We start from the raw sequence: 15967 nt of genomic DNA, 5'->3' as shown, positions 1-15967 counted from the left end.
TGCTTCTTCGTGATGGTCTTTGGAGCCTCCCTACTCACGATGGTTTTCAGGGTTCCAATCTCCCGTGCCCTTCGTAGGCTCCAGTTACGTCCTCCTCCTCTCAATGCCCTCCAGCTGCTGTCTCACTGCGCCCGATAGTGGCCGTAAGCTTCAACTCCGCGTCGAACCGATTTTTGGTCGTCGATCTCCGGGTCTCCACTCCTCCTATCAGAGAATGCATCTGGTGCATTGCCGAGATCCCTACTCCCCGTTTCCAGTGACGTAGGGTGCGATTTCTCCCGTTTTGAAGTATGGTACTAATGGTTGACAGGCTGTGCCTGTGGACATAGCTTTAGCATTGTGGAACCTCGCTCGGATGAACGGAAATCCTTGTCTTCGTCTTGCTCGATATTGCTGAAGTGGAGCATTGTTGTAGCAAGTTCTCTCTCTCAGCATTCGTGGTCAAACATCCCGGTGATTGGTGTTTCCGACTGCTACTAATTATGGTTAACAGGCACCGCCTGTGTACATAGCTTGATGGTTTCGGAACCTCGTTCGGGTGAACGGAAATCCTTACAGAAATCTCCTAATCGGTCTAGCTGAGGCGAAGCGGAATTGTGGATACTGTGCTCGCCTCTGCTCGTTGTCACTGCTCCCATTTGGTGTTTTTGTCAGCTTTCGCTTCTTGGTTGACAGGCACTGCCTGCGTACATAGCTTTACACTTTACGCTTAATCCGCTTTAATGTCCTTCGCATGGAATCTGCCTTTCTTCCCACTCATCACGTCCTCCAGCAGGTACAAGTTCGTCCCGAGGATCTCCTTCACTATTGCCGGAACGAATTTCGGCTCCAGCTTGCTGTTGATCTGATCCGCTTTCGATGAGAGGATGAACGTTCGACGCCACACCAGATCTCCGACTTTGAACGCCACTAATCTTGTTCGGAGGTTGTATCGCTGTTTCGCCCGCTGGTGGCTGTTTTTGATGCGATCGATGATCAGCTTCTGTATTCGGCGAATCTTTGATAGCCGTAGATCTTGCGCAACTTTAGGGTCTTCCGGCGTGTTCAGTTCTTGCTGCGTGTAGAGGTCCGTGTGTAGCAGTAGGTTTCGTCCGAAATTCGCTTCGTGCGGACTCACACCCGTTGCCTCATGCTTGGCCGCGTTGATTGCTGCCGTGATTGCCGGTAGCTTCTCGTCCCACTCTCGATGATCGCCGTCCAGCAACGCTCGGATGCAGGTGACTACGACGCGGTTAACGCGCTCCGCGTTGTTGACCTGTGGGCAGTAGAAAGCCGTCTTCATGTGGCCGATCTTGTTCTTCGCCAGCCAGGACTTGAAGACCATCGATTCGAACTGCTTCCCATTGTCGGACAATATCAGCCGTGGACGCGAGAACTTCAGGCACACCTCTTCTTCCAGGAACTCCACCATTTTCTTTGAATCCGCTGCGCGCATTGGCTTGGCGATCACGTATTTGCTGACCCAATCTACTACCACCAATAGCACTGTGTTTCCTCGTTTGGAACGTGTGAGTGGACCAATAAAGTCCACTGATATCATCTCCCATGGTGTTTTCGCCGGCTTCGGGTTTCCCATCTGCGGCGTCATTCTGCTCCCCGGTGCTTTGCATGCTTTGCAGGTCGCACAGTTCCTGACATAATCACTAATCTCCTGCTGCATCTGCGGCCAGTAATAGTGGGCTTGTATTTTGTGCCAGGTCTTGTAGAAGCCAAGATGCGCAGCTGCCGGTTCGTCGTGAAATCTTCGGATCAGCTGGAATCTTTCTTCTTTCGGGATGACTTGCTTCCACTTGTGGCAGGCTGCTCCGACTTCGTTCTTACAGCGGCAGTTTTTGAACAGCGTGTCGTTTGCTATGCGAAAGTCCGGGAACTGATCTCCTTCGCTTTTCACCTTCTCCACCAGCTTTCTGTACCACGGATCTTGCACCTGATCTACGGTAAACACCGCTTCTGCTACCGTTCTCGAAAGAGCATCTGGAACAACGTTGATAGATCCCTTCCTGTATCGGATCTCAAAGTCGAACGCGTTCAGACGCAACAGCCAACGACTCATCAGCGCCGTCGGGTTCTTCATGGACTTTAGGTAGCTGAGCGCCGCATGATCGCAGTACACGATGAACCGGATTCCTTCCACATACGCCCTGAACTTCTCGATTGCTCGGATCACAGCGAGACACTCCCGCTCTGTGACCGAGTATTTTCTTTCCGACGCTGACAGCTTCTGTGAGAAGTAGCTGATTGGGTGCTCCTCGTCGTTAATCTCCTGCGTTAGCACCGCTCCAATTGCAGTATCACTGGCATCGCACGCTATGGCGAATGGCTTGTTGTAGTCGGGCATCGCTAGCACCGGCGCCGAAACTAGGGCTGCTTTTAGTTTGAGGAACGCTTCTTCGGCGATCGGATTCCAGCGGAACTTGGCCTTGCCTGACGTCAAGTTCGTTAACGGAGCCGCCAGTTGCGAGAATCCGGCGATAAAGCGTCGGTACCAATTGCAGACACCGAGAAAACGCTGTACTTCTTTCCTTGTCGTTGGAGTTGGAAACTGCACGATCGCTTGGATCTTCTCATCATCTACACGCCAGCCTTGCTCGTCAATCACGTAGCCGAGGTACTTCATGCTCTTCCTGCAGAACTTGGATTTTTCCGCCGAAATCGTGAGATTTGCTTGGCATAGCCGGCGGGCAACTTCTTCAAGAAGTGCTACGTGTTCTTCGAAGGTCTCGGAGCAGATGATGATGTCATCGAGGTAATGAAATACCAGCGGTTCTAAGTCGGCGAACAGGTGTGTCATAAGTCGCGCTAGAGCTTGGCTAGCTGTACATAGTCCGAATGGCACCACCTTGAACTGGAAGTGGCCTCTGGATGGGACGGTGAATGCTGTTAGCGGCCTCGAACCGGAATGGAGAGGTAGTTGCCAGAAGGCATCCTTGAGATCGATGGACGAGATATACTTGCTGCTTCGGAGGTTGTTGGTAATCGCCGCGATCTGGGGAATCGGGTAGCCCTCGTTCACCATGATGGAGTTGAGGTGTCTAGCGTCCAAGCAAACGCGATACTGCCCAGTCTTCTTCTTGACGGCGACCAGCGGGTTGTTCCATGGCGAGAACTGCGCCTCTTCGATCACGTCCAGCGCTATCATCCGGTCGATCTCTCTATTCACCTCCTGCAGAACATACGGCGACATGGGGTAATGCCGTTGCTTCCGAGGCGGTGCGTTTCCTACGTCTATTCGGTGCTCGTACAGCCTGGTACGTCCTAGCTTGCCTTCAACCGCTTTCGGGAGCTTTTGGATCGCCTGCTCTAGACGCCTCTTCTGCTCGGGATTCAGCTGCTTCATCTCTTGTTCTTCGCTGCCTTCTTCCTCTTCCTGCTGGGATTCGACTGTGCAACACACCGCTTTAACTCCAAACTTTTCCCAAAAGTTCATTCCGAGAATGATGCAGTCCGGAATGGAGGGCACCAGTAGCACTGGAAGAACTTCGTTGCGGTTGTTGTATACGATGGGAAGATAGACGAAATTTGTTATTCTATGTTTTGTGCCGTCTGCCGTTTTTATTCCGCCACAGACGGTACCTTTCTGCAGGCCATATTCCTCTGCTAATCCTACTACTGCGCCTCCTAGTAGAGAGCAGTTTGCTCCGCTGTCCAGCAAAGCAGTGAGCTCTTTTCCGAGCACTGAAATGACGGCGTGCGGTCGATTGTCGCTTCCGGGGTTTATAATGATGGAGTTTATGTTTTTAAATTCTGGGATGTCGGAGGGGTCTCCGAGAATGTGCGGAGAGCTGCTCCCCTCTACTGCTGGTTCTCCGCTGGGTAGTTTCCCGCGGCTGTGCGGCAAGTGAAACAACTGCGTAACGAGTAGCCTTTGCGTCCACACCGGTAGCAGAACAGGATCGCTTGCGGTTTTGGACAGTCCGTGAATCTATGGCCTTCCTCGTCGCAATTCCAGCAAACCAAGGCCAGTTGCTGACGGGTTGCTGCTTCTTGCTGCTCTTCAAATCGACGATCGACGACTCTCATCGGCTCTTGTTGAAGATAGCTGCCTGACCGGTTGATGTTGTGCGCCTCTTCTACCGAGCCGGATATCCGCTGTCGCGCTGGCCAATTCTGAACCATTCGCGACTGATCTTGCTGCTGCTCTGTTTGTCGTGGCTGATACGAAGCGACTTGCAGCGGTCTTTGTTGTTGTGTGGGTGAGCGTGCGTCTCTTATCTGCTGCCACCCTGCTTGCGCAGTATCCCCCTCAGTTCGGCCGACCCTATTCGGGAATCTAGACTGCCCTTCATTCCTTGACGTGAAATCAGGCCGCGTAGTTCTCCGCTCCATGCTCATCTTCAACGCGTTGACTTGCTCCACCAGCTCGTCGATGGTGTGCTGCCAGTTGTCTTCCGCTTGATCCTCTACCATTTCTTGATCCGGAACACTTCCTTGTATTTCCACCGCTTGCACTCTGCCGAAACGATGAGGCTGTTGCTGCTGCATCAGAACCGGCCTGTTGGTCGACACGGGTGTAGCGAAGTTTGGTTCCAGTAGCGCACTGTGTGGAATCGGAATCCGGCGCTGCCTGCTCAGGAGCATTCTTGTTTCGTCGTATCCGGTGCAAACCTCGACCATTTCTTCCAATGAGCGTGGCCTTGCTGCAGTTACGATAGCCGCATAGTTTTCGTTCATGTTCTTTTTCACTAGGAAGAACTTTTCATCGGCTGGAATCGGTGGATCTACAAAGCGAAAGAGCGCCGAAATGTCGCGATAGTATTTCGCAAATGATTCCTCTCTTCCTTGAAATCTGAAGCTGGCCTCCAAACGCAGAATTTGCGAGTAGCCGCTAGGCAAGAACTCTCTTCGAATCTCTCTCTTAAAGTCGTCCCAGGTACGCAGTAGTTGCTGAGAGGTTGCTCGTGCGTACCAATCAATGGCATCCTCTTGCAGCAAGTGCTTGATGGAGCTCAGAAGTGTGGCATCGCTCATGCCTTCCGACCTTGCAAACGTCTCCACACGATCCAGGAAAACGTTCAGTGAGGTTGTGTCCTTCTCGCCTCGGAACTTGAACGGCCAGTTATGCACCGCTTTCTGCATCCTTCTCTCGTCTACTCGCTCCGGTGCTGGTCGTTCTCGCCGGATCAACCGCTCCAGTTCTTCTCGCATCCTGTGGCATTCTTCTCGCATCCGCTCTTCTCTCTCCTGCATCTGTCTGATTCTCACTTCCAGCGCTTCTTGTGATGGGGTTTCTCTTGCCTGTTGATTCCATCCTGCAAACTCCCTGGCCAGGTAGGGAGGGGGTGGTGAACTGCTTTGCCGTCTTGATTCCGCTTGTCGTCTGTCTTCGTGGTCTGCTTGGAAAGAACTAGAAAACAATAGTCCTCTTCCTTGTCCACACGAAAACGATGATATCAGAGGTGGTTGCGGTGCTGGGGGTGGTGAATTGTCTTGAATAGAGGTGCTTCCAACTGGGATTGTGGCTTCCGCTATTCCTCCAACAGCTCCTTCCGAGTCGTTGTCGTTCCTCCTCACAGCGCCAGTTGATGTTGTGTTTCTCACCGCATTTTCACCCATTTGTACACCATTCACTACACTTGTACCGTCCACTTTGCTTAACAACACGTTAACATGCATGCACAACATAGCATGTGTTTCCTTCAGCTCGACCGGAGGGCGGATCAATTGCAAACGGTCGCGATAATGGTTAAGACGTGTCCGGATTTTATTCAAGGATGCACTATCGTTAGTGCGAATAGCCGCTTCCGTGCTGATGTGCAACTGTTGTATTTGAGTTTCACAGTGCTCAATGTTTGACTGTGAACTCATTACATGGCATGAGCTCGTGGGCTGGTTATCTCGCAAGGACTCCTCTTGCATGAGTGCCTTGAGACGTAAGACCTTGCCTCTATGAGTGGTAGGTCCTAAATTAACTACATGACGTAGGGCCAACTCATACGTGACCTCTTCGTCCGTCAAATGTGTGTAATCCATATCTTAACTTATGCGTAAGGGCTAAAATTTTGTTGATTATCAAGGCCGGATAATCAAAAGCACAAAACCAAATTTGCTAAATCACAAACCAAAAATTCGCTAACGGTAGTACTAAATTTTGTGGATTTTCAGTTGGGCGCCAGTGTTGCAAGTTCCCCGGTAGCGGTAGAGCAGAACTATCATATGCGGAAGTATTTCGGCAACCAACACTCAAAGGCAAAATGCACCAACTCATAAAGCTTACATTTTAAAAAGACTTTATTACACCCATCGAGCTTTCTCCCACCTTCCTAGCTCCTATCGACCCCCTTTTGCATCAAGGCCTGACTAAATCATGTTCTTACAAGCTAATTATCTTTCTTTACTTACGGGCCCGTCCTATAAGTGACTACCTGACCTACTGCATCGCACCATCTTCAATGCATTCCTCGGTCGCACAACGCACGAGCACATCGCACACCTGATTCGGGAACTATGCTGATTCGGACCACCGTGGGTGACTGGTGACGACTTCGACCTTCGGACGTGTTGCTCCCGTGGGACACCACCCCGGTCCCCTTCCACTGATCGGCCTGAATGGTATCGACGCAGCTCCTCCTCACTCGGTGTTCCTTGCGGCCGCTTCCTCTGGCCCGACCACACCGTTTGTCTTCCGAACTCGATGCCGGAATGATGTTGTTGTTCACGTGGGACACAACCCCGGTCCCCTTCCACTGATCGGCCTGAATGGTATCGACGCTGCTCCTCGTCACTCGGTGTTCCTTGCAGCCGCTTCCTCTGGCCCGACCACACCGTTTGTCTTCCGAACACGATGCCGGAATGATGGTTCACACCGAAGCGCGCCGGTGGCTCTCCTTTCTCCGAGGCAATCCGTCTAGCGACCGGACGAATCAGTCTATAAGTACAAATAAAAACCCTGCGCATCGTTGCCATCAGCGTTTGGCCGATTTTGAACTCTTACAATGAAACTCACCCTTTAAGGGGTCTGTTGTCTTCTTCGTGTACGACCGAATGTCCGTCGTCGCTCACGGGATACGGTTCACCAACGGAGCGTGGATTGGGAGCGATCGCTTGGGCTGGCTTTTCCTCCCAAATCGTGCGTCGGAAGTTTCTTTCGGCTTCAGCCCCAATTGTTTGTTCCGAAAATGCGGCCTATTAGAGGATTGAAATGGCACGTCAGTCCGTGTGAGGTTTTTTGGTTAAATCCACGTGGCTTCCACAAAGCACTCACCTTCAATTCGTGCGCCTTCGAGCGAGAAAAATCTACACACAGCGTTTCTGGAATCGAAGGGCTCAACCGATCGCAGCTACCCTTATTGCTGGCTGTCGCTACAGGTGCGGAATCCCGGAAAGTTGTTACAGGCGACTGCCCACTTTTTGATTTTTCACTTTTTCGCGACGAGCGAACAATGGCGACTTTTCCACTTTCCGGCCAAATGGTTTCTGTCTCCTAGCTGCGGTGTGGTGCAGATTTTGCGATCGCTCATGCACCTCTGTGTGTGTGCAATGTTGGTTTGCACGAACATTTCAGTCGGTGTTTTGCTAGTTATCGATTGATGCGATGGTATGTGCGTGTGCGAAAAAGGCTTTTCGTTCAGGGGTGTGCTAATGGGAGGCACACTGCGACCTCTATATTTCAGATGTTGCATTACATAGTGTTTATTCTCATGATAATATCTAATAATCCTTAGCTCACATAAACTAAACGTAACACATATATAAAAAAAAACACGATTTTAGAGAAAATTTATTTTAAAGCTTTATTTTCGACATATAAAAAATTACAACATTTTTTACAGTGTATATTTTTTTTCAGATAGTCCCAACAATAAACTTTGCGGAAGATACCAAACTGATCGGACAAACAGTTTCTTACTTATAATTTTTTGAAAATTATTAAGGATATTTTTCTTAGGCCCTGAACTGGCCCTGAACCTTAGGCGAACTGATGATGCAAAAAGGCATTTTTGGGCATAAAGAAAGCATGTGCAAAATTTCATCCAAATCAAAAAATATAAAAATGAAATATGGTAAAAAAGTCGTTATTTTCTGTGGATCCGCTCTAATTCCCAACACATTTGTAGCAACATTTTCGAAGTCACCCTTCGATATGAGAAGTTTTACTGTAAAACTTAAAATTCCTCAAGGAATGTCAAAGGGTGGCTTGAGAGATTTTGCTTCAAATGAAATATTGTTGTGAGATTTCATCTAATATTCAACTAAAAAAAAACTTAATTTTTCAAAAAGTTCGTCTGCTTAAGAAAAAAACATCGATTCTGTGAAAATTTTTACTGAGACGTAGTATGTTCCAACAGGATAGGTGGTAGGTTTTTCCCGAGTTTCGGCTTTCAGTCTTATTAATTGCGTTGACTAATTTTGAATCATCGCCGACGTTTCGGTCTGGCTTTTGGGCCATCTCCAGGGCTCGATACATAAATCAACAAGTTAAAACTTTTTTGAAACATAATAAACTGTCGAGTTTGAAAGGGTCATGCCGGATAGCCCAATATTGTAGCAGATGGCGTAACACTCTCAAATTCAGGGGCTTCAGGGGCCATGATTTATGTAAGTAACGACATTTTCAATATTACCGAACGTTGTTTACATGGATGATCAATGTTACCCCATATCAACTAAATGAAAAAAATACATAAAACATTTTTGTAAACATGCTTAAATCTTTCAAAAAACAAAATACAGTATATAGTCACGAGCTTTGGGTGGCAGTACTTGTTTTTAAATATAAAACTCACAACATTTACAGTTTTGGATGAAATATTTAAGAAATATCCTAAAAACTGATCAATGTTACCCCGGATTACGGTACCAATAAACATAAACATAAACAAACTTCTGAAGAATTGCAACAATCTACTACAATATTTAGTAAAATTTTATACAACATCTTTGCAATGTACCTAAAAATACCGTCAATAGTTTTGGGGATTTTTTTTTATTTCCGTACAAAGTGGGCCGAAGGGTCTCAGATTTTCATGAAACTTTTTCCACAGGCAGGGCTCATCAATATATGAATAAAAAAAATTCGCTTATTTTCCCGGAAAACTCAGTTGGATTTTTTTTTGTTTTCCTCTGACACCACTTACTTTGAAAAATCATAACTCAAGAAAGAAGCATCGTAGAAACAAAGTTTTTTTTTTATGAAAATGAAAGCAAATTTTCTCAGGAATAAAAAAAAATATTAACTGGAAAAAGTTTTCCACAAAATTTTCCACCGTTGAGAAAATTCGTTCCGATTAAAGAACTATGTTCCGATTAGTGGAAAACTTACAAATATATATTTTTGAGAAGGTAATTTCACACTAAGCTCTTACGGTGAATTTCACCGTAATCTCAACGCTGAACAGTTCGGTGAAATAAAACACCGTAACCTCGTCGGAATTTAACGGTTTCCGGTGATTTTTTACCGAACATAATAACGTCAATCAATTTTTCGACTGGGCTGTGTCGCAAAAGGTGAAAGACCAATTTAAAAAAGATTGGGAATTTATCTATGCAACTGAAAATGACTATTCAGAGGCTGAAAAATTTCAAATTTCAATTCCTGGAACAAAAAATTATCATTCATTTATACCAAAAGACGAACGAAACATTTTTGCTAGTGAATTCTCAGATGCGCATGAAAACCAAGAAAATACAGCATGCTTTGTTCTTAATAATACAAAGAAACGAAAATCTTCTGGTGTTAGCAACCAAAGGCAATCTTCCCGGTTGAAAAAATAGATAGTATTAAGATGAAAATGTAAGTTATATACTGAATAATTGAATAAATAAAATTAGAAAAAAATAATAATAATCTTATTTGTTCCATAGAAATGAAAAAATACCTTTTCAGCGTAATGAAAAATTGAGGCAGAAACAGTTTTTTTTCTTCAGTTTAGCGGTGTAATTTTTCATGAAAAATGTCATCCGTTCCGACTTATACTTCATTAAAACCAATCCCATATCTTTTTTTTCAGATGTTTCAGAAAATTTACAATTGCTTTGATAAAAATTCTTTGTTTTTCCGATGCTTCGATTGAAATATGGGTTTTCAAAGAAAAGGCTTATATGGTCATTTTCCACAAAACTGGCCATAACTCAAAAACGAAAAAAAAGTAAATTTCAAAAATTTCAGCGATTAAAACTTAAAAAAATATCTTTTCAAAAATATTTTTTTGAAAGTTTTCCACGAGTTGGAGCATAGTTTTTCCGACTTTTCTTTACGAATTTTCTCAACGGTGGAAAATTTTGTGGAAAACTTTTTCCAGTTAATATTTTTTTTATTTCTGTGAAAATTTGCTTTCATTTTTATAAAAAACTCTGTTTCTACGATGCTTCGTTCTTGAGTTATGATTTTTCAAAGTAAGTACCGTTTTAATTCATATTACGGACACTTAAGGCCTCAGTAAAGTATAACTGATCAGAAAGCATATAAAATAAATCATTCTGTATGATTCCTCCACGTTATTGAGCCTTCAAAGCGCTTAACTTTCGAATGGTGGGTGAAGATTTTGATTCTGCAACATAAATAATTTTAAATAAATATAAATGAGTGGACTTTTCATGATTCTTATTCCGGACGCTTCCTTACTTTTGCCTCATATTCCGGACACTTCGATTCGAATTCCGGACAGCTCGTGAAAATCATAAATAGAAAAGTCAAATTATCAATTGAAATCGGTAAACCACTAAACAGACGTATCAGGAAATCGGGCATTATAAATTTGCATAGATATTTATGGAAAATGTTTATTAAAACGAGCCTCGAAAGTAAGAACATTTGAGCGGCAAAAATTGAAACATTTCGTGTGAAATATTTCCCATACAAAGTTGAGTGTCCGGAATTTGAAGCTGTCCGTAATATGAATCAAAACGGTAGTGTCAGAGGAAAACAAAAAAAATCCAACTGAGTTTTCCGGGAAAATAAGCGACTCTGAACTTTTCTCAACTTTTTTATTCATATATTGATGAGCCCTGCCTGTGGAAAAAGTTTCATGAAAATCTGAGACCCTTCGGTCCACTTTGTACGGAAATAAACGATTTTCTTAAGAAATAGTTTTATCTATCAATGGCAGAATTCTTCAATTCTTTTGCAATTCCAGGGCAAAATTCCAAGAGGCTTTCTAGCAGAGTTCAGGGGAATCCAAATATATTTCTAAAAATAAAAATACTTAAATAATTTCTATTTTTTATTCATAAGATGTTCCTACAAACAAAAGGAAGGGTGAGTCTCTGAATTCACAGCTTCCTTCCAAAAAAGGAGGATTGAAAACTGTCACTAAACGTGGCAAGAATGGAAGGAAGGACGTTTCTCCGGAATGCGAACTTTCTTCCAAGGGTGAAATGGATAATGTTACTAATTGCATCGAAATGAGCAATCAGCCAAATGCTTGTTGGAATAACAATTTTGTTGGCCGTTTGCATTCAATATATGTAGTCAACCACCATGCGTCTCCATCAGGGGTGAACCGACAAATATGTTGGATCACCTCTTCATATCTCACCATCAATGCTCCATTGAACAATTTCTCACTACAAAGCAAACGAGTTTATTCTGTTTAACTTTTTGTTCCCCGGCGGTGTCATTGCATTTTACACCTGTCCTAGCAAACATCCTGTCGTAGATTCCAAACACAAACAAAGCACGTCTCTTCCATCGAAACCAGTGCAGTGCTCGCCGTAAGCCACTAAAACATGCATGTACCTCTTTGTCCACCCGGTATGACCGTCGTCCATTCGGACACGATAGAAACATCCTACTAAGACTAAGTTATGTAGCAACAAAAAAAAAAAAATAGTTGTAGTTGTCCACCCGGTCGGTCGGTCAGGATTCCTTCGGGGTAAAACACGAAACAAGTCCGCAATGGCAATTAGTAACACTCGCGTCCATCGCTCCGTCGACAAGTTTTGCGTTGTTGGTCAGTGTCGCAAATGCGTTGCCGTTGCCCCGTGAGATTAATGAGTACTTAACAACTTTTCATCGACAGAAAACTGGACTTATACGACACGACGACATGGCTATTAGGGTGATTTAAAGTTCACAATGTGTGAAGATTCAATCTTTTATATATTTCTTACAATCCTTACGATAAAACAGTGATATGTGAAATTTTAAGGTTTTTCTATGGTGATTTAAAGATGGTCCAAAAACGATGTTGGTTTATATGGAAATTACTATAGAGAAGTATTGCAATAAGCTCCAAACACGTAAGAACTGTAATTTAAATACAAACTAATCATCTCGTAATGAAAACTAATTTTTTAACCCTAATAAAGGAAATAACTGAAGAGATCAATTGAAATCGACGGATGGAGGAAGGGGTATTCATGCATTTGTTTGAACTAAAAAAATACCAAATTAGCTTGAAAATGGTTTGATGTTTTCAGAAACTTTTATTATATGAAAATTAAGAATAGATTTAAACTATGATACATTCAATTTGTACTTACATTACAGTGCTAACGTAGTTGGAACATTTATTGAAATTTTCTCATAATAATTTATATCTAAACCTTTGGACCATCTCTAAATTACACCGAAAAAGTTTAAAATTTAACAGAGTTCTGTTTTTATCGAAAGGATAGTAACGAAAATATGGAATTTGAGTTTTTGAACATTTTCCTGGTTTTGAATCGCTCTAGAGGCCATTGGTCACCATGGGATGGAGTTGCTTAGTGTCCCTGTAGTGCGATAACGAGAAGAAGATCGTTGCTGACCCCGTGGAAAAAAACCTAAAGTGACAGAATGTGTCATCGTGTCTGACTGCACTGTCCGGAGAAGATAATGAAAGAATAACAGTTTCCACCCAGGGACAAGAGTGGGAGGGATTTTTTTCCTAACAACTCGTGCCAAGTTCGGAGGAAGCGCAAACAAATTAATTCTTCAGACTACAGCTGGCGCTGGCGGATATTGGCGAAGTAACGTGGCAGGTTTTTCGCCACGGTATGTCCTAAATCGTTATTACCGAAAAAATGATCTTCAATTTTAAGCACTCACCATTCGAAAGATATGGAACTGTCCATTAGATTTAGAGATGGCGCAAGCGACTTGAATGTGATTTTTTTAAAGTTAAGATACATGACCTTCAGTGTAGACTCCATAACTTTTTTGTTTTCCAATCAATTTTAAAACTACAAGTATCATTGTCTTCAAAATAAATTTATAAAAAGTTTGTTGAACATTCATCTAGGATCAAAACTAGTCTTAGTTAAATCTTTCTTTGACCATAACTTCATGAATACTATGTAAATGACAAATTTAATTAAAACAATTGCCTACAGCGCACATTGGTCCAGTTTTGAAAAATCATGGCATAAATTGCGCATACTCAATATTTTACTAGGATTATTCACTTGAAGTCGCGTAAAACACAAATCTGCGTAACTACAGCAAGGAAATATTTCAAATGAAATATTTCCCATTTGATTCGATGAAGTGTCAAACTGGTAATATTTAATCTAGTTGTCTTAGGTCTAGAAGTAGCAGCTGTAAACGTCAATAATTTTGTTTTGAAACCTGATATTTCAGCTCGCAAATGGATTATTTTGGTTGGATTTTAAAATTTCACAACATACAAATTGATATTACAGATGGTAATAATTCATGCAATGGTTGGCGCTCCAAAGTTTTATCGAAAAACAACGAACAAATTCCGGACACTCTCGTTTGTATGGGAAACATTTCAAACGAAATGTTTCAATTTTCGCCGTCCAAAAGTTCTCATTTTCGAGGCTCGTTTTATTAGGTTTTTTCCATAAATATCATTGCAAATTTATAATGCCCAACTACCTTAGACGTCTTTTAAGTGGTTGAACGATTTAAATTGATGATTTAACTGTTCCATTAATGATTATCATGAGCTGTCCGTGATTCGAATCAAAGCGTCCGGAATATGAGGCAAAAGTGAGAGAGCGTCCGGAATGAGAATCATGAAAAGGCCACACGTTTTGATTTATTTAAAATTATTCAAGTTGCGGACGCGTATTCTTTACCCACCATCCGAAAGTTAAGGGCTTCTGACGCTCGATAACACTTAAAAATCATACATAATGATTTATTTTGTATGGTCCAAGCTGAGTTATACTTCACTGAGGCCTTAAGTGTCCGTAATATGAATCAAAACGGTACTTTTGTGGTGAACAGATAGCTCCATATTCATATTGCTCAAAGACGCCCCTCGCACTTTGATTTGCATGATTTGACTGGGAGGACCTTGAAATTTGATTTGAAAACGTTCCCAAAGCATTGAAATAGGTATTACATTTATTGTTTTTCACTGATTTGGTATAAAGTAAAATGCCATCAGAACTTTTCCCGGAGCCTCTCAGAAAAAAAAATCGTCTGCGGTGTCACTAAACCAATCATAAATTTCCCGACCTAGGTCAAGGTATTCAATTCAGGACACATATTTAGTTCAATGTTAAGATACAGGTTTTCATTGGAATGTGAAACAGTAATAATGGTTTGTCAGTCATGAAATTCCGGTTAACAGTGCAAGCACGTCTTGCTTCCTTCTTGGTATCAAAAATTTAAAATGAACTTTCCAAGTAAACTAAGAACAATCTATTGACCGATGCACGAGTTCACTTATTTGACGTTTGTGCGGTGCCGAATTCACTCGTTGCCACGGTCACGTAAATAACACGGCACCGCTCAAAAGTCAAAAAGTGAACTCGTGCATCGGTCCATTGACATTTGCCACATCACCAAAGCGCTCTTGGATTGATGGGCCGTTAGTTTTGAACATCCAGAAATATTCCATTGGAAGTTTACGCAATGTCATGAAATATTTCAGATAACAAATTTAGTATGACTTACTCTAAGACAAGACGTGACAGGTCATAGTGCAAAAACGAAACCAATTGCCTGTCAAAAAAGACCACTTCTCATTGGTCGTTTTGGCAAAGGCCTACTTTCACATCGTTGAGTTGGATTGCAACAGGGCACTTTGTTGCTAGCCCGGCCGTGTTGCTAGTTCATAGATTAGAGTTTTTATCAAAAGTTTGGAAAAGTTTCATGAAGTCTTTTTGTTTCAAATCTTTTTAAATTCGATGTTAAGTTCAAAGCATGTGCTCCTACAATGAACAATTAATAAAAAATAAGTAATTGTAACCAAAACAATGGAAATAATGTCAATTCTCTCTAGAATATCGTCAGTTTTGAAATTTATTCTAATTTAAAAAAAATATATATAGCATCCTTTATTGTACTAAATGAATGAACCGTGCAAGAAACAATCAAATTATGAGCCTTGCTATTTAAATTTGTTCACAAGATTTGTTAAAAAATGATACTGGTAACACGGGATTTAGTATCGTCAAGGTTATCGACTGAAAAGCAACGGGGCAGTCACAATTGAGCTGTCACGTCCTGTCCTAGGACTTACGCAGCGCTTTACGCTGTTAAGTGAATACCCCTACTATTTTTTGCCATTAAAAGTGTATTGGAACATGATTTAGGGTTTTAGACTCTATTTTGGGCACAGTCACAAGTTTTTGGTTGTCATAGGGCAAAATTTTAACAAAAATGCTGTTTGTCATATGTTTTTTGTATCTCAACTTTTTGAAACAACTATCGTTTTGGCAAACTTAGGCGAGAAGAATTTTCTTCAATCGATTTCTTACTCTTAAACGTGCGTTTGAGCAAGATATCTCCGCGGGAAGTGGTGGGGAGCGATTTGTACGGTATAAAGAAGCTCTTCTTTAAACATTTGAAATAGGGAGTCCATGCCGGTTATGGACCCTTTGCGTATTATGGATCCCCTACAGAAAAACATAAAATTAACACTCAAAGCAACTTTATTCCTATGAAAATCCACCGGGGAACTTCGATTACATTGTTAGTCAGCAGTTTCAGGCAAAATATTTGGTTTGAGACGCATAAATACAGATATTTGAACAGTTTTGTAAATTAAAACACACAAGAGGGTCCATAATACGCATTTCCAGGTGAGTCCATAATAGGCTCGTCGGCAGCGAGCCGGATTACATGGGAATC

General features: G+C 42.7%; 2 protein-coding genes across 2 annotated transcripts in view; one reads left to right on the top strand and one right to left on the bottom strand.

The window, feature by feature from the left end:
- Positions 1-6207: 6207 nt before the first annotated feature.
- LOC110674275 lies at positions 6208-11725 on the bottom strand. Its single transcript, XM_021838549.1, has 4 exons — positions 11675-11725; positions 7202-7420; positions 6944-7122; positions 6208-6886 (listed from the first exon to the last, which is right to left on the bottom strand). The coding sequence occupies exons 1-4, from the start codon at positions 11723-11725 to the stop codon at positions 6349-6351; spliced, it is 987 nt and encodes a 328-aa protein (XP_021694241.1). The 3' UTR covers positions 6208-6348.
- A 119-nt stretch (positions 11726-11844) lies between these two features.
- Positions 11845-15967, top strand: part of LOC5574726 — a 32908-nt gene continuing 28785 nt past the window's right edge. The window contains exon 1 of the mRNA XM_021842947.1: positions 11845-11932. The gene's annotated coding sequence lies outside the window, so the exon portion shown is untranslated. The remainder of the gene's footprint in view (positions 11933-15967) is intronic.

The sequence above is a fragment of the Aedes aegypti genome, chromosome 1 (genome assembly GCF_002204515.2).
Source record: "Aedes aegypti strain LVP_AGWG chromosome 1, AaegL5.0 Primary Assembly, whole genome shotgun sequence".
Classification (NCBI taxonomy): Eukaryota; Metazoa; Arthropoda; class Insecta; order Diptera; family Culicidae; genus Aedes; species Aedes aegypti.
This window is presented reverse-complemented; position numbering and strand designations above follow the sequence as displayed.